Source organism: Diadema setosum, chromosome 13, assembly GCF_964275005.1.
Source record: "Diadema setosum chromosome 13, eeDiaSeto1, whole genome shotgun sequence".
Classification (NCBI taxonomy): domain Eukaryota; kingdom Metazoa; phylum Echinodermata; class Echinoidea; order Diadematoida; family Diadematidae; genus Diadema; species Diadema setosum.
In genome coordinates this window covers 1,740,149-1,760,379 of record NC_092697.1, presented here as the reverse complement: position 1 = coordinate 1,760,379, position 20,231 = coordinate 1,740,149, and the positions used below count along the sequence as shown (strand labels likewise).

General features: G+C 39.0%; 1 protein-coding gene across 1 annotated transcript in view; it reads right to left on the bottom strand.

Annotated features, from left to right (window-relative positions):
- Positions 1-18,020, bottom strand: part of LOC140237053 (protein sidekick homolog) — a 61,654-nt gene extending 43,634 nt beyond the window's left edge. The window contains 2 exon segments of the mRNA XM_072316993.1: positions 703-866; positions 17,933-18,020. Coding sequence (XP_072173094.1) covers positions 703-866; positions 17,933-18,020 — 252 coding nt within the window.
- Between the last annotated feature and the right edge of the window lie 2,211 nt (positions 18,021-20,231).

The window sequence follows — 20,231 nt, the reverse complement described above, 5'->3', positions numbered from 1 at the left end:
CAAATGAAGTCATGAAAACAAAATTAAGCTGCCTCGCTTACTCAGGTGGGGATTCACTTGGAATTCACTTGGAAGTTTGAAGGAAAACTTTGCTGGTTTGATTTCCAAGTGAATGAGTGAATTAGAAATAAACAAAACAAAACATTTTAACGTGTGTATACTTGTCCACAGAGCAACAACAAACAGCTGATTGTGATTCACTAAATTTTAGGAAAAGGAGGATAACATTTCCTTTCACCGTTATCAATCTCATTTCTGCTCTTGAACTCTTTTCGCTGCTAAATTATAAATACCACTTTCACAGGCTATTCTGATGATTGAAAATCTGGCATTTGCTAAGATTGTTTTGGATAATGCAAACATGCTGATAGTTTTTTTTTTTTTTTTTTTTTTCTGGTCTGCACCAGACCATAAGAAAATCTAGCTGTCCATACCTTTCAAAACACAGCATTACATTTCTTGTTTTGATTACAGACTAAACCAAGCATTAAAACTCACAGGGGGCTGCTAAAAATACTTCTAGTGCCACTTCCCGGTTTCATCAGCTGACAAGCAACAAAAAAAAACAACAACAACAACCTCAGCACGAAATTTTTCTGTTTCTCGTGCCATTTCCGGGTGCTCCCATTTCATTTTTTATTCCTTGTTTAAACAACAACAACAACAACAAAAATGGATCTGCTTATGGGAGTCCTTTCTCACCTTGTTGGTGACCACCTGGTAGCTTTGAGAAGGGATGAGGTTCTCTCCCTTGTACCACTCAATGTCCTGGGCAGTTACGGGAGGGACGCTGCCCGCATCCAGGGTGCATGTCACCTCCACATCGGTCCCCACTTCGTACGTGCCATTCAAGGGAAATATTTCTCCTGGTTACACAAAGGAGAAACAGAAAAAAAAAAGTGGGTGTGAGTTAAATAACTGGCACTGCTTAAATTTATAACATAGTACAGATAAGTAGAAAAAAAAAAAGGTTGATCTGAGAAAAGTCTAGACACTGCATGACATTTGTTTGAGGAGGAAATTAAAGTAGTCTTGCTTTCACATGTACCAAGAGTGCTTAATTCAATGCTGACTTACAAACATGATTGCAATAACGATACGAATCGTCCCTCGTTCACATGACCTAGGAAGGCTTTGCAGATTCTGTGGTTTGAATTTCAGAGTGAGGAGAGGTTTGGATTCTAAGTTTCCATAAATCACCCTTGAGCCATAAATAGTGCACACTTTGACTGCAATGTGAGCATTTGAAGAGTGCAGTATTTCTGCAGAAATGGTTGAAAGACACCCATAAGCTCCAACCTCCTGGAGTTCACTCATGTTCGCACAACTGTTTTGGTCTATAATGACCACCCATACAGCTCCTTAGCAAGTCAATCTGTTGAGGACCAATCAACAAAAAAATATTCTATTTTACATTATTCTTTTCACATTATTGTTATTCTATTTTATTTCACATTATTGTTTTTATACATTACTGTACATGCCAAATATTTCGCGAGGTTTTTATTTTAAAAAATTTCGTGAATCAGGTGCTATTCAGAAAATTGAAAGACACGCGACAATATTGACTCTGATCCCGAAGTGAATGTGACGTACCCATGTCCATTTCTCTGTTCAGACGACTCCACAATCGCGAATTAAACCACTCGCGAAATCATCGGGAATTCCTGTTTCGCAAAAAATTCAGACTCGCGAAATATATGGTGTATACAATATTCTATTTCAATGCGTGGCAGATCGATTTGAAGTGTACATTTGTTTTACCTCTGGTTTCAGCATTTATCATGTTTATGCTCCCATATAATCACTACACTAGTACTAGGGTATACATGTATACATTCATGTGAACATTACGCATCCTGAAGTTACAGTGTGTCTCAGAAAAGTATGACATACTGTAAAAGTGGAAATTTTCGCGGTGTTGAAATTTTCGCGCATTTCGCGCAACCAGAAACTAGCGCGAAAATAAAAACACGCGAATATTTTTGCTTGCCATACGTTCCTGTGCGTGATGTCTTGATTCCGCGGAATTAAAAACACGCGAAACTCTTCTGACCCGGCCTAGCGCGAAAAATTAGTTGCACGAAAATATCCACTTTTACAGTACATGAAGCATTGGTAACATCTGACTTGTGTGTAAAAGCTCTAAAAGAGAAAAATTGATCAAAAGAAAAGAATGAATGCCCAGTGCAGTGAATGACATAGATGTGATGAAAGACTGAATGTCAAGGGCTATTTTTAGTGACATTTGGCTATGATATAATTTTCCAGCTAGTGCATCAGCTGGAAAGATCATGTGGGAACATGATTTGGTTAGATCTAGACCAAAATGAATCCATAGGGAAAATATATCAGGCAGAGGTCACAGTTTTATAGAATTTAGTAATTACCAAGCTGCTGGAAATGTGATACTCATGTTCTGGCTGTGATGGCAAAACAGCAACAGAGACCCCGCTTACAGTGCGAGGCTCGGCCACGGCCGAGCCGCAGCCAAGCCCTCCTTCATTTCAGTGTAAACGCGCAAAAGGCCAAATGCGAGGCCAAAATTGGCCGCGCATTTGGCCACGCTCTGGAGGTGGTCTCAGCCTCTTCTTGGTGTAAACGCAAACTGGGCCAAACGCGCGACCAATTTTAGTCTGGCTTCCAGACCCTCTGCCCGTACTATTTCGCTATTCACGATATTGTTTGTTTGTTTTTGATTGTTTGATTTATTTTCCATCTGAGAAGATGGCTGGATAGCCCATATTCAGCTACGTTAAGCTGGTCTCCCATGGGGTCCAGTTGGGTGTGAGGTGGGACCACTTCACCGGGTTAAACACCCTGCTCTTTGCGATGAATGAATGAAGCGGGATCTTTTACGTGCATAAGTTGTTACTCTCTCTTATACGGGACCTCCATTTTATGTCCTATCCGAGGGACAGAGTGTTTTGCCTCTTGCTAGAGGGGACGGTATGCTTACACACAACATTGCTCAGTCCAGACTCGGGTTCGAACCCAGGCCGGGTGATCGTGAGGCAGACGCGCTACCGACTGAGCCAACTCACCGCCCAACGTCGAAAACTAGTATAGTTTAAGGTGGTTTTGTCCTGCAAAGGATTTTTCCTTCGGCAAAGGCCTTTGCCCGAACGGCGACTTCGTCGCCACGGAATCCAGTTGGCAACGGGTCTGAAAACCAGGCTATACCAAATAGCGTTTGTTTACAAGCAGGTCGAGCGCCACTACGACAAAATATTGAAAGGTTTGAATTAAAAGCGTGGCCGAGCCCGGCAGTGTAAATGGACAAAATTGCGAGGCTCGGCCCCGCAATTGAGGCTGGGCTCGGCTGGGCTCGGCCGCGGCTCGGCCGCGGCTCGGCCCAGCCCCGCATGGTAAACGGGGTCTGAGATGCAGTCAGCCAGGGCATGCCCCCTTTCTTTCATTAGATCCAGTGACACTTTCTTAAAGGGGACCTCCGGATGATTTTCACACTTTTACATTTGAACAACTATAAATTAGTCAAACTGAGTACAGAGTTTCAGAATTTATAGTGATATATAGGGATAAGGAATGAGAATGTTTTCAAAATTTATAACAAATTGCAATGAACAAGGATGATGACATGACAGCCTCACCATAAGAATGCATGAGTTATTGGGGCTCAAGGGAGCAGAACAAAAGAAGAAGGCATGCATAGATTTTTCACAGGTGAACTTGTTGAGCAAGCGGTATTACAATGGAATTACACTGCTGCATTTCTGAAATACGAGGCTCTGACGTCATCAACACTGTTCAGTGTAATTTGTTTAAGATTTTAAAAGGTTATGACATATGAAATATACTGAACAAGGAAATTATAAAACACAAAATTTGCATATTTTTCATTTTTCTTAAGGGGTACACTAGACCAACGAAATTAAGGTGGACCAAAATGGGAGAGGTATAAAATTTTATTTTATTTACTTATTTATTTAGTTTTCTTTACCCAGGGTAGCCCCATCAGTGGTTTACACACTGTTATCCTAGGGGGCCCTGCAACAGAATGACAAAATATAACAGTTCAACAAACACAAAATAACAAATCAAGGACATTCCTTTTTACATCATAACATCAACACAATATCAATACTCTATATAAATGAAGAAATGAAAAATTAATCCTTGGCGATAATAATACACAAACTCATATTATTTGACTACAAAAAATAAAACCTTAACAATAAACAGGAATATCAAAAATACCCGAATTCTACCCCAAGTGAGATATGTATGCTCTTACGAACGCCTGAAGAAGAAATGAAAGAGGAAATATCATTATATGAAAACATAATGACTTTATGTGGACGGATCCTATGAACGGGTCAGGTTGGCGAATAAATCATTGCGTTGTACAGTTAATTTTTGACGAGATTTCCGTTTGCCGCGAATACGCGTTTCTGATTGGTTAATTCCCTCTGAGTGGAGAGTTGAACGAACCTTGCGGAATGACAGTAAACGTGTACTCTACATAACAGAAATACACTGTGTGTAGATGACAGTGTAGGACCATATGGTGTGTGTGTGTGTGCGCGCGCACAATGTATGTATACGCGCTAAGGTTCAGGCAACTGCAGCTAAGATCTCCACGTAAACAACAAGAACAACATTCCACTCTGATCGACAGCTAAACTTTGGCTTGAACTTTGTTTGCACAACTAGATAGAGTAGCATGCATTGATAAATAGCATACAAATCAATAATAAAAGATCTAGCACTAAATTTGAGCACATGAGTTCTTTGGGGCTCTCTATTTGGTATTAGAATAATTATTCCTTATCAATCCACTGTATACATCGCTGAGTAATTTATCTAATGATATCCTGGGAGCGCATGATCATTCATGTATCTCAAATTGCCACACTATGATTTTTACTTGACGAGACTTTCAATTTTTATTGCTTTCTAAGCGAGGAACCAATTCAGTTCTTACTGTGCTATTATAACAAGTATATCTAAAATGTTGACTGTCATTCATGTGGTGATTCAACCTATGAACGGGTCGGGTTAGCAATAAATAGAAAGCCTTGTTCAAATTTGTCTCAGGGTCATTTGGAAAATATCGATATAATGCAGAGATATGAATAATGGTATCATGAGCTCATTTTATATAATGTAAGCATTAAAAAGTGTGATTTATTTCAAATATTCACAAACCATGTCAATTAGTCGCGGATAGTAGATCTTCATGTCGTCAATAAGTGAATCTCGGAGACCATGCACTTTGTCTCTGAATTATCTCGCAAAATCTCAGGTGTTGAGAAGGGCATGTGCAAAAACCTGCACGTACAATAAATTTTTTATTTGAGCTCATTAACAGCAGCGTTGCGGTCTGACTGAGTGCACGTTTGAAAACCTCAAAAATGCGCAGCTTGAACTCCCTAGTTCACTGACCCTACCTGTCAAAATATCAAAAATCCTTCATAAATTCACAAAACATTCTTGGATCACTACCAAAATTTAATCATTTGTTACTTGTGTCATTCTAAATCTTTCCTGTAAGTTTCATCAAAATCCATTCACTGCTTTTTGAGTAGTGAACAAACAAACAAACGGTAATGAAAACGTAACCTCCCCCCTTGACAGAGGTAATTAATTCACATTTTACAGCCATTACTCCAAATGACTACATACAATTAAACCTACTGGAAGGTATAGCCTGAAAGTGACATTCTTTTGTATAGTTTTGATGATCTTTTGTCTTTCATCCCTGCTATTTCAGGCTACTAATTATTTATTCATCTCTATCCTTCAGCTAAAATGTCAAAATTGTCTATCTTGATTATTAAAAGGAAAAAAAAAATCATTATAGTTTGCCTTGTCCAGTGTTTGCATGAATGTCATGTATTGATAGAGGTGAGCTATAGAGGGTCCATTTTAGGTCACATTTTCAGAACATACTCATCACATCTTAGTTTGATGACTTTGTGCCTACTGACACCATTTTTGAAACAAGAGACCCGCGGGTCTAGCGCTCACCCGAGTATCGCAAGTTCACCTTTCACGCAGTCACTAATCTAAATTATTCACAGCTCTACTAAAATTTGACCAGGCATTCTCAAGTAGAAGATGAAAATGTACAATAAGGGCCCAAATTTGTTAAGATTCCTTAATTTGGGGGAATTGGGCCCCTGGGGCCCTCTGGGTAGGGCATGGTGCCCATTTTGATAAATTGAGATCCTGACACCCTAGGGATGCTATCTACCAAGCTTGACGAAAATCCACCATGAGGTTTTCAGGAAGAAGATGAAAATGTACAATTCTGGCCCCCATTTGGACCTTCCTAAACCCCCCCCCCCCCCCCCCCCCCCGCTCCCAAGAGGGGCACCCTTGGATCTGCTATGAACAAACTGGAAACTACAGTCATTAATGTACTCACTCATAGTATTATCTTAGCTCTATAACTTCTGATTCTAGAGAAGATTTTTAAAGATTCCTTCATTTTGGGGGGTTTGGGCCCCCTGGGGCCCCCTGGGTGGGGCATGGTGCCCATTTTAACAAATTGAGATCCTAACCCCCTAGGGATGCTACCTGCCAAGTTTGGTGAAAGTGGGTCATGGGGTTCTCAAGAAGAAGATGAAAATGTACAATTTAGGCCCCATTAGGACCCCTCCCCACCCCCCTCCCCTGGGTCCCAAGGGGGGCACCCCTGATTCTGCCATGAACAAACTTGAAACTACAGTCATTAATGTACTCACTCATAGTATTATCTTAGCTCTATAACTTCTGATTCTAGAGAAGATTTTTAAAGATTCCTTCATTTTGGGGGGTTTGGGTCCCCCTGGGGGCCCCCTGGGTGGGGCATGGTGCCCATTTTAACAAATTGAGATCCTAACCCCCTAGGGATGCTACCTGCCAAGTTTGGTGAAAGTGGGTCATGGGGTTCTCAAGAAGAAGATGAAAATGTACAATTTAGGCCCCATTAGGACCCCTCCCCACCCCCTCCCCTGGGTCCCAAGGGGGGCACCCCTGATTTTGCCATGAACAAACTTGAAACTACAGTCATTAATGTACTCACTCATAGTATTATCTTAGCTCTATAACTTCTGATTCTAGAGAAGATTTTTAAAGATTCCTTCATTTTGGGCCCCCTGGGGGCCCCCTGGGTGGGGCATGGTGCCCATTTTAACAAATTGAGATCCTAACCCCCTAGGGATGCTACCTGCCAAGTTTGGTGAAAGCGGGTCATGGAATTCTCAAGAAGAAGATGAAAATGTACAATTTAGGCCCCATAAGGACCCCTCCCCACCCCCCTCCCCTTGGTCCCAAGGGGGGGGGGGGGGGCACCCCTGATTCTGCCATGAACAAACTTGAAACTACAGTCATCAATGTACTAACTTATAGTATTAACTTAGCTCTATCACTTCTGGTTCTAGAGAAGAACATTTTTAAAGATCCCTTAATTTTGGGGGGTTTGGGCCCCCCTGGGGGCCCCCTGGGTGGGGCATGGTGCCCATTTTAACAAATTGAGTTCCTAACCACCTAGGGATGCTACCTGCCAAGTTTGATGAAAATCGGTTTTGGGGATTTCAAGAAGAAGATGAAAATGTAAAAAGTTTACGTACGATGGACGACACACGACGGACGCCAGACGAAGGGCGATCGCAATAGCTCACTTGAGCCTTTGGCTCAGGTGAGCTAAAAAAGAAAAAAAAAAAATGCAAAATCCAGGGAGCCCCGTTGCACTGTGGACTATCAAGTGACCTAGTTAAATGACAGTCCACAGTGCAACGCACTTTTATTTCGCGCGTACTCATCTCGCGTTAGGACTGTATGGTCTGAAGAGATCAGCGAAACAAAAGGGACTACCAACATAGAGTATAACGAACTTTTCTTCTCAGGTGATGTGATGGGCAAAACTACGCTTTATCACGTGATCAGCTCTTGACCAATCCTATGGCAAGATTCTTAGTATGTGGAATATAATGGGCACTATAAAGCAAATACAGTATATTAGCACTGGTTGCACAGTTACCATGCATCCTGAATGCACCAACCACATACCCATATTTGCATGACACATACACGTAAGTTATTTGTATATATCTTGCTGTATCGTTGGTAGAAAACACCAGATTGATAGCTAGAACTTGTTATTAAGAATATGGTACTTAATATGACATTAAAAAAATTCAGAAAAAAGTGCAAAAAATGGCGGTTGGGGTAGGGGAAAAGAAAAATTAAAGGAAAAATTTAACTTTAAATACGGGTATGGAAAAAAGGTTAGTATCATGTGGAAGATTAGGTTTTACACTAAAATTATCATTATAATCCATTTCCTTGACCCCTAAAACATGGGGTTAGACACCAAAACCATCACAATAGACCAAAAAATAGCCGAGTTATGGCCAAAAAAGTCTTTTTTAAGCCAGAACAGCGGCCATCTTGGATTTTTTGCGATTTCGGCCGGGGCATCCTGGATTTCGCATTTTTTTCATTCTTTTTTTTCAAAAATGGTGTCAGTAGGCACAAAGTCATCAAACTATGAAACGTGTGATGAGCATGTTCTGAAAATGTCACCCTCTGTAGCCCACCTTTATGTATAACGACAGAAAGAGCAAGGCCACCATCGCCAAAATCTACAGGTTTCTTTGTTTTACAATAAACTTTGATCATTTAAAGATGATCCAAGAAGAACTGCAGATGATAGAGCACTCACAAAGAAATGTCTGCAACAGTGACGGCGAACTCTGTTCGGGGGAATATGTGACCCTGCACCTCAAAACAAACAAAAAGTCGCCGGACCATATTCTGAAAGAGCAGATTTTAAGCTTTAAAATGATGTATAACTCAAATCAAATGGACTCTCCTAACCTATCTAAATATTGGAAGGAAAGCACAAACTCAGGAAAAGTGTGAACTGAGAAAAGAGGCTCTGAAGTACAGTGTCTATTCAAGCGCTTAATCTTTACCAAACCGTGCTGGCTGTGCGATAAATGGGACAAAAAACAGGATGTAAACCACCAGAGTAACAACAATGAAGGTATTATTAAATTAAACTGAAATTAAGCATGCCTCATTAACACATTCTGTCCATAATTAATGCCAACTTTCAAAGCAGTAGCACTATCCTTTCAAAAGTTATTAGAGTTGAAAGTGAAGAGTGTGGACAAGGTTTTTCAGAAATGAAAAAGGGATTCTAAAGACACACCTAATCACGCTATTCTACCAAAAATGTTCGAGATAAACTGCTAAAAAAACACACTTTCCTGCCCATTTTATGATACCAAATTTTAGCGTAATGTAAAAGAAGACCCGCTCTTTCAGAAAATATGAAAAAGTCAAGTTCGGCTAGGTTGACTCATTTCACTTATTTTCAGTCCTCACGCAAAATCAGTGTGTGCGACTTTATGTTCGTTTTGAGGTGCACGGTCACGTATACCTTTTGAAGGAAGTATACTTGCGGAAATATTCTAAACCTTGTGTTGTAGCATTTCAGCAAAGTATGAAAATAATATTCCCAAACATTATTCTATTACAAAACAGATGGGTATATTCCCATTTCTGGGAAATTGTAACATCATTCAAGGGAGCCTGCATGGTAGATCCTTGTCATATGATCACCTGAAACCTCTAGATCTGTATCTCACTGCATCGTGTATAGGAAGGATGCAAAAATAAATGAAGGATGCAAAATAATTCGACTGCAGCATTCGTCGTCGACTGGGACGTCGCCGATTTTTCATGCAGTCACTGAGAGCGCTTTCAGACACACCAAGTTATATCAAATATTCATACATTGAATGGATAAATGATGTATTGATACAAGAGCATTCAGACACAATATCCTGATGTATGGCATCGTATCGCATCGGATCTCGTGCACTCTCATGCTTTCTACAGGACAAGCTCATGAATATGTATGAGTCTCTCCACTGCACAATCTGAACTTTGCAAGGGTTTCGTGCACGGACTGTGCTTGTACATTACATTCAATTCATGGTAGTTTGCGAAAAAAAAAGAAAACTAGAGATTGTAATTTGTCATCACTGACAAATTAAGGTGATCCGATTTCTTTTTTAATCAATGATTCGAATCGTGATAGTGCAAAGTCTCAGCTACAACATACTAAAATCTGAGAGAAATTCACCGAAGCATAAGTAAGATAGTGCTCGATAAAGAGAGTCATGTCAATTTTCACATCTAAAAAAATTCCCTCCCATAGAGATAACACGTCATAGCGAAAATAGAAAAAGAAGTACATATGACCTTTGACCCCACTTTGCACAGACAAGATGGCATCTGAGCAAAAAGTGGTTATTTTATGAAATGATCCCTGTAACATGGTCTTTACGTGTGCAAAATATGGGAAAGATAGGACATGTATTTACCAAGATACAGGATGAAACATTTATGACCTTTGACCCTAATTTACATACCCAAGATGGCGTCTGATCAAGTCGTTGTTATTTTATGAAATAATATTCGTGACATGAACTAAATATGTGCAAAATATGGTGGTGATAGGGTATGTTTTTCTTGAGTTATTGCACATAACGTTGCAAAAAGAAAGAAATATTTCAATACATCGAAGATAAACTTTAATTTCAAGTAAGTTTTTTGACGTGATCCCGACATCGTATGAAAAAACGAAGGGCACACTTACGATAGCCCAAAGTCTCAGCTACAACATATTAAAATCTGGGAAAAATTCACCGAAGCATAAGTGAGCTTGTGCTCGAAAAAGATAGTCATGTCAATTTTCACTTCCAGAAAAACTGCTCTCCCATAGAGATAACACGTAAACTGGTCAAATTTTACAAGGATACTTTCAATCCATTTTTACGAGGTGATGACGTCATCCAATCAAAAGTTTGTAATAATAAATATGAAAGAACATTAAATAAGCTACAACATACTGAAAGTTAGGTGAAAATCGGCAAAGGATAAGTGAGATACGCTCGAGTGAACTTGAATTTTGAAGACGTCATTTTGAAAATTTACTTTTTTTACTTTTTAAAGAAATCTGATATCTTTTAATCATTTTGTCAGTATCGCCAACCCATGAAATGATATGTACAACTCATCAGCTTTCAAAATATGTAAAGAAAATGGGGGGTCACCGTCCATCCTGACGAGTAAAATCGGATTTAAAATTGGCGGTTTTTTGGCATTGTTGCACTGTATATCGCCATTGACGCGCGCGCGGAATTTCAACTTTGACGGGCCCGTATGACGTCATATTGAGTCGGATTGACTTGAAACTTGGTAGAAACATTCGTTGACATTTCAGACATCCGATACGTGTGAAAAAACGGGAAATTTCTATTGCATATGAGCTGTGCGTGCGTATATGCGCGCGCGCGTACGCGTCCGTCGATTTTTTCTGAAATACTCCAAATGACCTGAAACGTGTGCAAAACAATTTTGAGCTCGATTGGAGCATGTTAAAATTTCAACGCGCGCGTACGCGCTCGTTTACTATGAACGTGACTAAATTTTATGAAATATATCAATAGAGCTTGACTTGAACTATATGATATGTAAATTTCATTGAGAAAATCCATTCCATTAATGAGATACGAATGTGAACGTGTTTTCAGATAATGACGTCATAGTGACGTCATGGTTGACTGATCACAGTGATACATTAGATCTGTCGTCCTTATGACGTGATACATATATGGTATCAGTTTAGAAGTGATAGGTGAATGACTTTTTGAGTTAACCTCTGCACAACATTTGAGGAGAAAGAAATAAAGAAGAAGAAGAAGAAAGAATCCGTACAGATACAATAGGTGATCCGAGAGGATACTCGGATCACCTAAAAAAATCCAGCCTACTTATACAACGTATATATATGACTGCATTCAGACACAAATATGTATGAATGCAGCCACTCAGACATATAAAAGTGTTCCATATCCATACATTGTAGATCAATATGATGTGTATTTATTACAAAACTCTCTATTCTGAAAGGGGGTTGAATCTACTACCATAAGGACATGGCCTCTTCATTCAAATGTTAATTACCTCTGCCAAGAGGGGAGGTTATGTTTTCGTTACCGTTGGTCTGTTTGTTTGTTTGTTCGTTAGTTTGTTTGTCCCTGCGCATTTTATAGGTTTTCATGCGCGCACTAAAGTGCGTGCTCTAGTTTCTGCTAGGGCGAGGCGCGCAGCACAGCTGAGGGTTTATGACATAACAAAGGCTTCGATCCATATCAGGAAATCGGGTGATTTTTCAGCATGTATACCTTTTGGTGGAAATCACCGATCTCTAATGGAAGAACCCAAAGAGCTTTTCCCCAGTGGTGGAAAGGAGAAAAATCTTTTTGGGAAGAGCAAGATCATCGGTGGAAAGTATATAGCTGCTTGGCGGAGGTCTGCGCTCTCAGAGTGCTTTTCTAGTTGATTATGAGTTTATTGACTTTCTCCCCCCCCCCCCCATCAGACCTTTACCTTTAAAGTGAAAACATACATCAAATTCTCATGTGCCTGCAGAAGTGTCAATTTTTACTTTAATAGGTACACTAATGTATAAGAAATGAGAGAAAGAACACCTTGATAACACAATTACAGATGGGTAATGACAAACATGCAAAATATTAACCAAAAAGGGTTCGCTGCTGGTTGTACTCGGTCTAAGAACTTATCTGATCATGGTTGCTACATATCTGATGCTTTACATTTGATTAAATAGATTACATATTAGGCCATAGCGGTATCCATCGTGTGCGAGAGTGAACTGCATGCAGCAATTCAATACTACTGCTTGGACTAGCAGTGTTACACACCCACTGGTGAAGACAGAGGGATCTTCCAGAATATAAAAGTTGGTATACAGACATTTATCATTTCACTTTCAATCTCAAAACACTATAAAACAAATCATTATCCCAGTTTCTTGGTAGAGCTTACATTGCAAGCAATTAAATTCCAAGTGGTAGAAGATGAATTGAATTTGAGTCCTTGCCGATCAAGTATCATGTTTTAGCTTTAATTCTTTCTGCAAAGGAAATATTTTTCAATTCGTTTGACTGTTTCTATCCAATACCAGGAAATAATGTCTTTGTCCTTCCTCATTGACTTCCCTGGTGAAAGCAAATAAAGGATCGAATTAAACTAGTAAGTTTTTTCAACTTAGGTGACCTACTACTGGCACGACTGCATGTATGTACAAGGGTCATTCTTCGTTTAAGTGTATATTTTGATGTCCCTCTAGTTTAAAGGTAATATGTACAAAAATAAAACATAATTTCATTACTTTCTGTTCTGTTTACGATGACTTACATTCACCAAACTAGGATAACATACTAACTAGAAATGTCGCTATGGCGACTGGTATGCCTCCGCCATAATGCATAATTCTCCGAATAGGTCAGTAGCACAATGTCTTGACAATGCATGTGTAATGACAGTTTCACTTAACTGGCAAAATATCAAAATGACAGGTATGTCACAAATGCATTGAATGTTCACTTTCCTTGAGCTAGGTTTATTAATTGGATGAATGGCTATCATACTGCATAAGAGTGCAGGTATTTGGGGATTTGAGAATTGTACCTAACTTTTGACCCTTTCATAAGTTTAAAGAAGAAGTGAAATTTAGCACGTTCACTTGACCTTTGACCTTTTGGCAAGAAACTTCCAAAAGAATCTGTATCGGGTAATAAATGCATACACTAAGTTTCAAGAAAAAAATCCTGCAGGCATTGTGTAGATAGGAGGGAAATAATGACATTTTGATGAGCTGACCTTGACCTTCGACCCCTGACCTTTGACCCATGACACCTATATTCCCTACATGATCACTGCCAGTCAGTACATGCATATAAGGGCCATTCTCAGATTAAGTGTTCAATTCCATGTGAGTAAAACCGAAAAATCAACCACAAAGTAATACATTCAAAGATGTGTTTTCGGAAACTTCAAAACCGGTCAAATACGAAACAAAAAGTGGAACATTCTAAATGATGGCCATTCATTGAGTAAAAATGAATCGAAATAGAGCATCATATATGATTTTTGATCACCAATCAGATACGTTACCGCAAATTTACATGTTGTAATGGACTCCTAACTCTGAATTAAATTTATTGTTTTGATCCAATTTCTGTTCAGGAAAAGACATCTGTCCCCCCTAAAGATATTGGGGTTTTTCAAGAGGTAAAGATGTTGTCATCCCTTGCTAATTGGTAGAAATTATTTCTGTGTGGTAGGTTGAAATATGCTTTTTGCTGAAATGAAATATAACCTTAAGATTCACTTTGTATTTTTTTTTGCAAATTTCGCTTACAAATAAAGTTTCGAATCCCACAAGTCATGCATAGGGAACGATCCGATCTGGAATTTCCACAGGAAACAAATATGAATTGCTTTTCTGGGGAAATAACTATTGAAAAACATCGAATCACCTTTGGTAACGTATCTGGTAAAATATAAGTAATGATTTTAGTTGTGTATGAATTAATAAATATCACCTGTTTAATTATTTGCCTCATGAATTGATGTAAAAATTAATGATGTAAGCCCAAATTTAAACCATTTTAAACATTGCACGTAATATTTAAACTATGAAATGTAGTGGAAAAGAGCCCTAAATGTGAAAGCTGAGTTCTTCATTCACAGAATATTCTCATCTTACGTCTGAATGTATTTATCCATCTGACTATAAATATTCATTAAGTTTTGATGGATAATGCAAACAAGGTTTAAAAAATATATTTTTGCAGGCACTTAGAAGGAAGTAGGTACAGTCTCTATGAACTCGATATGCTAAACAGTTGTTTGACCTATGGTAACGTATTTGGCTCATCCCTATTAATGAAAATGAATAAATAATTGTTCAACTTATCAATGAATCTTGAGTAGTTCTTCATATGTTGAAAAACACTAGAATAGATATGCAACAGAACACTGAAACTTTTCTCGGAAGCGTTTCATAAACTACTTTTTACTCTTTCAAAGTTTGGTAACGTATCTGGCGTACCGTAAATGAATCTGTCGGTGAAGTTACAGAGCAATTTCTACTGAATATTCTTCATTTGAACATAACTTTAATTTTTTATGGAAGCGTCATTCTACGCAGAATTGTTTTATGAAAACTGTGTTTTACATAACATTATTTGTCACCGTGGGTGCCCTGAATTATACGTAACGTATCTGCTAAATCTGAAAAGCAAAAAACTGATATGCTGAATCTTAGCTTCGTCTTGTAAAATAAACGTTCAAAGTTGTTGCATAGAATATGAAAGTGGTTGGGTTTTATAGAATAGAACTTTGGAGTTTATGAGCACACAACGATTTGTTTGTAAAAACATTTACAATTTCTTTTCAGCATTTTGATTATGTGGTAACGTATCTGTCGGAAAACTTGGCATTAAGTTGTGAGACACTGACGCACAAAGAAAAATCATGTGGAAGTGTTGCTCTTTTTCACCTCTCTGTGCTTTTGGTGTAAGAATATAATCCTGAGGTCCAACAAAACGAAGCATGTAATGTGTAGGGATGAATTTTGACCAGATTTGATCCCTAGAAAGCACAAGACCAATGAGCAAAATTCGGTCACGTATCTGGGGTAACGTATCTGTGGTAACGTATATGGTCGATCATATTATTATGAGAGCGATATCTACCAAATATTTCTCACTTGTACTAAACTATAATGTCGAATCGATGCGTCATTCTGAGGAGTAATGTATAATATACAATTTGTCTGACATTGCAATGTATGTCGCCGTGGGTGGCGTGAAAAGTATGTAACGTATCTGTCCAAATAAAAGTGTAGAAAACCGATATTTCAAACATTGTACCGTATTCTCAATAAAGAGCTGTTGCACAAAAAATCTAAGTACTTGCAGTGTATGAAGTATATCCTCAGGGTTTCATATACACAGGGTCATTGCATAGTCTTGTTATTTTCGCAATGCTGTAACACTAAAGAAACTGGTAACGTATCTGGCGGTGAATTTGGCGACAGGTTTCAAAAGGCTATAAAAAAAGAAGTCAATAAAAATTTTGGAACTTTTTGAGTATTGTGATTAGCACATATGATATGCTCATCGTCCATGAAAATGATATTTGGAAAGTATGTTTGTGGACGGAGAGGAGCAATAAAACATAATTTTGAAATAGCCGGCGACACTGCGTTTTGGGGGTCTTAACGAAGTTTAACAGCAAAATTTTATACAAAAAGGCAGACAACCGCATTTGATCGTGTTTATTCTTAACAAATAAAGTCCTCGTGATATATTATAAACATTTAAATGTGACCCGCTACAACAAAATGATCCTAAAGTCGCAGGAGGTCGATTATTTGAAAATTGCACGATATAATCCGCTAATCTTTCTGCTTTAAATTGATATATAACACATTTTATAAAAATAATCGGCTGCGGAGATATCAATGTTTAAAAGAGAGCATCTCGAGACGTCTGGAAAATCACTGTTTCGAGAAAAGCGCCCTTAAAGTCTTCCTTTCGACGCAATCGCGATCAAGGGACACGCAAGTCAGTTTTCACCTCTGGACAATAGAAGGTAAGCCCTAGCAACCCCCGAAGAGTTCATTCAAGCACATCAGCGTCGGCGGTCTCCTCACCAACCAATCAGTGACCAGGATGTGAGAAGCGGCTGAGCATAGCGCACCCCGCCCGCACGCACCAGTTGACTGGGCAGTGTGCGAGTTTCACGCTTCGGTTAGCAGCAAGCAGCAAACTGACCAATGAGATCACTCTGGTCGTTGTTAGGGGCGGAACCTATCTGTGGCGCTCAATCCAAATTTTCGAACCAGTTTCTGCTTCGTTGAAATGCAAAAAAACATGGCACAGAAAAACGTTATTTTTTAAATCTTTCCTTTAATCATTTTGCTTCAAAATTTCTACAGGTGATAGAAGACATGTTAGACTCCAATAATATATCAAAATCAGAAAATCGTAAGTTTTGACCAATTTAAATGCTCTGACTTCAAACCCGATTTTCACGGCTTCGACCGTGCGCGACTTTAGGACCTTTTTGTTGTAGCGGGTCACAAATAGTATCTAATAGGTTTCAGGGAACCGCAAACTGTCATGGAATGTCGGCGACACCAAAATTCCGTATTTGAACGCTTTTACTGAGAATGGGCCATAAGTTCCATGAAGATACCTTGAAATGTTTGTGAGATATGGAGAAAAAAGTGAAATTTTAACATTTTCACTTGACCTTTGACCTCATGACCCAAAACTCTCTCTGAGGAATCTCTAATTGGTAGTTCATGTATATACACCAAGTTTCAAGAAAATACCTCCAGGCATTGCATATAGATATAGGGGAAATAGTGACATTTTGAGCATTTGACCTTGACCTTTTGACCTTGAGCATGTGCGCCCAAAAGTTGTTAGGCACAACTTCCCCCACTCATACATAAACATGTCAAGTTTCATTAGGATACCTCTGTTTTTTTTTTTGGATATGCTGTCCACAAAATTGATTACGGACGGAAGGACGGACAACCCGAAAACATAATGGCAGAGGCATAAAAAGGTGATGAATTGCTTATCTTGACCCATTAGCTTCCAAGCTTCCAAGTTCCTTGATAATATAAATACCCCAGTCTCTGGATACATTATTTCCAACCAGCACTGACAGCTAGTGCTCAGGTGCACTCTCCACTCCCTGGGGAGCATTCCAGCCAGTGACCACCTACAGGTGCACAATCAATGCTGATCAACCAACATAAACATTCTTATCCTCCCTATTGGGTAGGGCCTACCTATTTATACTCCTTGGTGGAGAGCAGCAATGTGGGAAAGGTGCCTTGCTGAAAGGGCAGATCCACAAATCTAAATCACACCCATGATGTGATTCAGTGCGCTCTTATCCACTCGGCCACACCTTCTGGCAATGTCAATGGTACATGAAAAAACTCAGTTTTATCCCACCTAATTTTTCCACTTTTTTCAAAGTAAATGCTTCCAAGTTAATGTCGTTACAATCTTACCTTCAATTCCAGCCACCAGCTGAACAGTGGTCATCAAAAGGAGTACCAGGATCATCCCTAGGCCAGGAACTACACCAGTCTCACCCATTCTGCCTGAGATTTTTCATCCAGTGGACCAGTTCTTCTCCTGGAGATATCCAGGTGCAGGAAGGCACACGGGGCTCCCCCCTTCAAACAGATTCCACTTCCAGTCGTCAAGCTTTCAGTCCTATGCACCTTCCAATGACAATGAGTGGATATAAACTACATGAGCACACCTGTTTGAGTGTGCATGCGTTTTGTGTGAGTGTGTGTGTATGTGTGGGTGGGTGGGTGTGTGCATGTGTCAGAGTTGGTGCAGGGAGGTGCTCTTCCCACCTCCCTGGTTTGTGTATGCTCTCTCCCTCTCTCTCTCTCTCTCTCTCTCCCTGGCAGCACTCCGAGCTCTTTCCAGCACCATCAGCTGCAGCTGAATGGACCACGAGGATGTCTGGCAGCAGGTCAACTTCCAAGAATAATCCACTTTTTTTTTTCTTTTTATTGAGCTATAACAAGATCATGCATTGGATACACATACATACATAATGATGAATATACATATCTGGTCAAAATCAAGACAGGAAAACTTTTTTTTTTTAAAGTGAGTCCCTAACTTTCCATTTGCAGAATCTTTGAAGTATTCTGTTTTGTATTTCAAATGAATAAAAGAAATGAGGCGCGGTGATCAAAGCAAGGCTTGACATTTTGAAATTTACATCAATACAGGTAAAATCATGTTAACAGGATGAAGAAATTGCTACATATTATGTAATACTACTAGCTTCACTGCTTCGTTTTTACAGCCAAAAGGCCTTTCAAATGTTGAGAACATAATATCTTTCTTCAATTTTACTGATATGAGATTTTCCAGATAACACCACAAGGAGTTGCCCACAGCACAAGTACCTTATAAGTGATGAACAGATTCAGGTTCATTATTGCAAAAGTTACAGTTTGGATCATTCTTTCTCCCAATCTTATATGACAAATTCATTTGTGGCAATGGTATAGTGTGAAAAGCTTTGTATACATCTTGTAAAAAGTATAATGACCTCAACTGAGTTTCACAGGTACAAGGGTTGTTGTTTTGAATTTCTGTCTAGTCAACATCTGCTCTATCTATGTCCAACATTTCATGCCAATTTGGCATTCCTTTTCTCACCATCAAGAGGATGTACACTGTAGGCATATTTTGGCACCTTTTTAAAGGACAAGTTCACCTTCATAGACATGTGGATGGGTTGAGTTAATGGAGCAATATTAGTAGAACACATCAGTGAAAATTTTATTCAAAAGTTATGAATTTTTGAAGTTTCTGCTCGCTCAAGGCTGGATGAGAAGACTACAATAGCTAGTGATGTCACATGTGTACAACGATATAAAGAAAGAATAAAGAAAATTTAACATATTTTCACTTTTCTCGCATAACAAAAGAACACTTGACTTCTCTCTTTCAGAAGGCAGGGGGAATAATATTACCCTTAACATATGTCAGTAACAGGTCGAAGAAATGTGCACTTGATTCAAAAAGTGAAGTTTGAGAAATTCTCTTTTAATTTTCTTTATATCGTTGTACGCATATGACATCATACACTGTAGTAGTCTTCTCATCCAGCAGTGACTGGGCAGAACTTTTGAAAGGATTGTCCGATTTTCCCCAAACTTTCACTGATGTGTTCTACTAATATTGTCGCACTCACTCAATCCACACGTATATGAAGGTGGACTGATAATTTTCTGGACACAATGAAAAAAAATCCTCTCTTTCTTAATAATCTACCCAAGAGTAATAAATGGACTTCAGTAGAGAGATTAACTTCCTTTTGTCCTAAACAGGAATATCACAGTCTAGTACCAATTCATACAATTCCTTAAATCTGGCAGATACAATCAAATCATTAATGTGATGAATGCCTTTTCATACCACTCTGAACATCTGAAGAATGATCTAATAGGACCTGCCATTCAACAAGCATTCTTTGATGTTATCATTTGTCAGCACTACCAGTAGAGTGTGGGCCTGAGGAAAGGGTGATATCGTTATGATATCCCCATATCTCTCCTCCTGGGGGGCATTTCATGAAGCGTTTTGTCCCACAAACTCGTCAGACAAATTTGCTCTTAGCCAATCAGATGCACAGATTTCTGTAGCTTACACAACAGTTTGCCAGATAAAATATCTGAAAAAAAAAAATTGTTTGGCAAGTGGGAAACATGGAAAGGATGATAATCGCAGTCATAGAATTCTCATGTTTCTCGGTTTATGTCTCTCTTCTAAGAA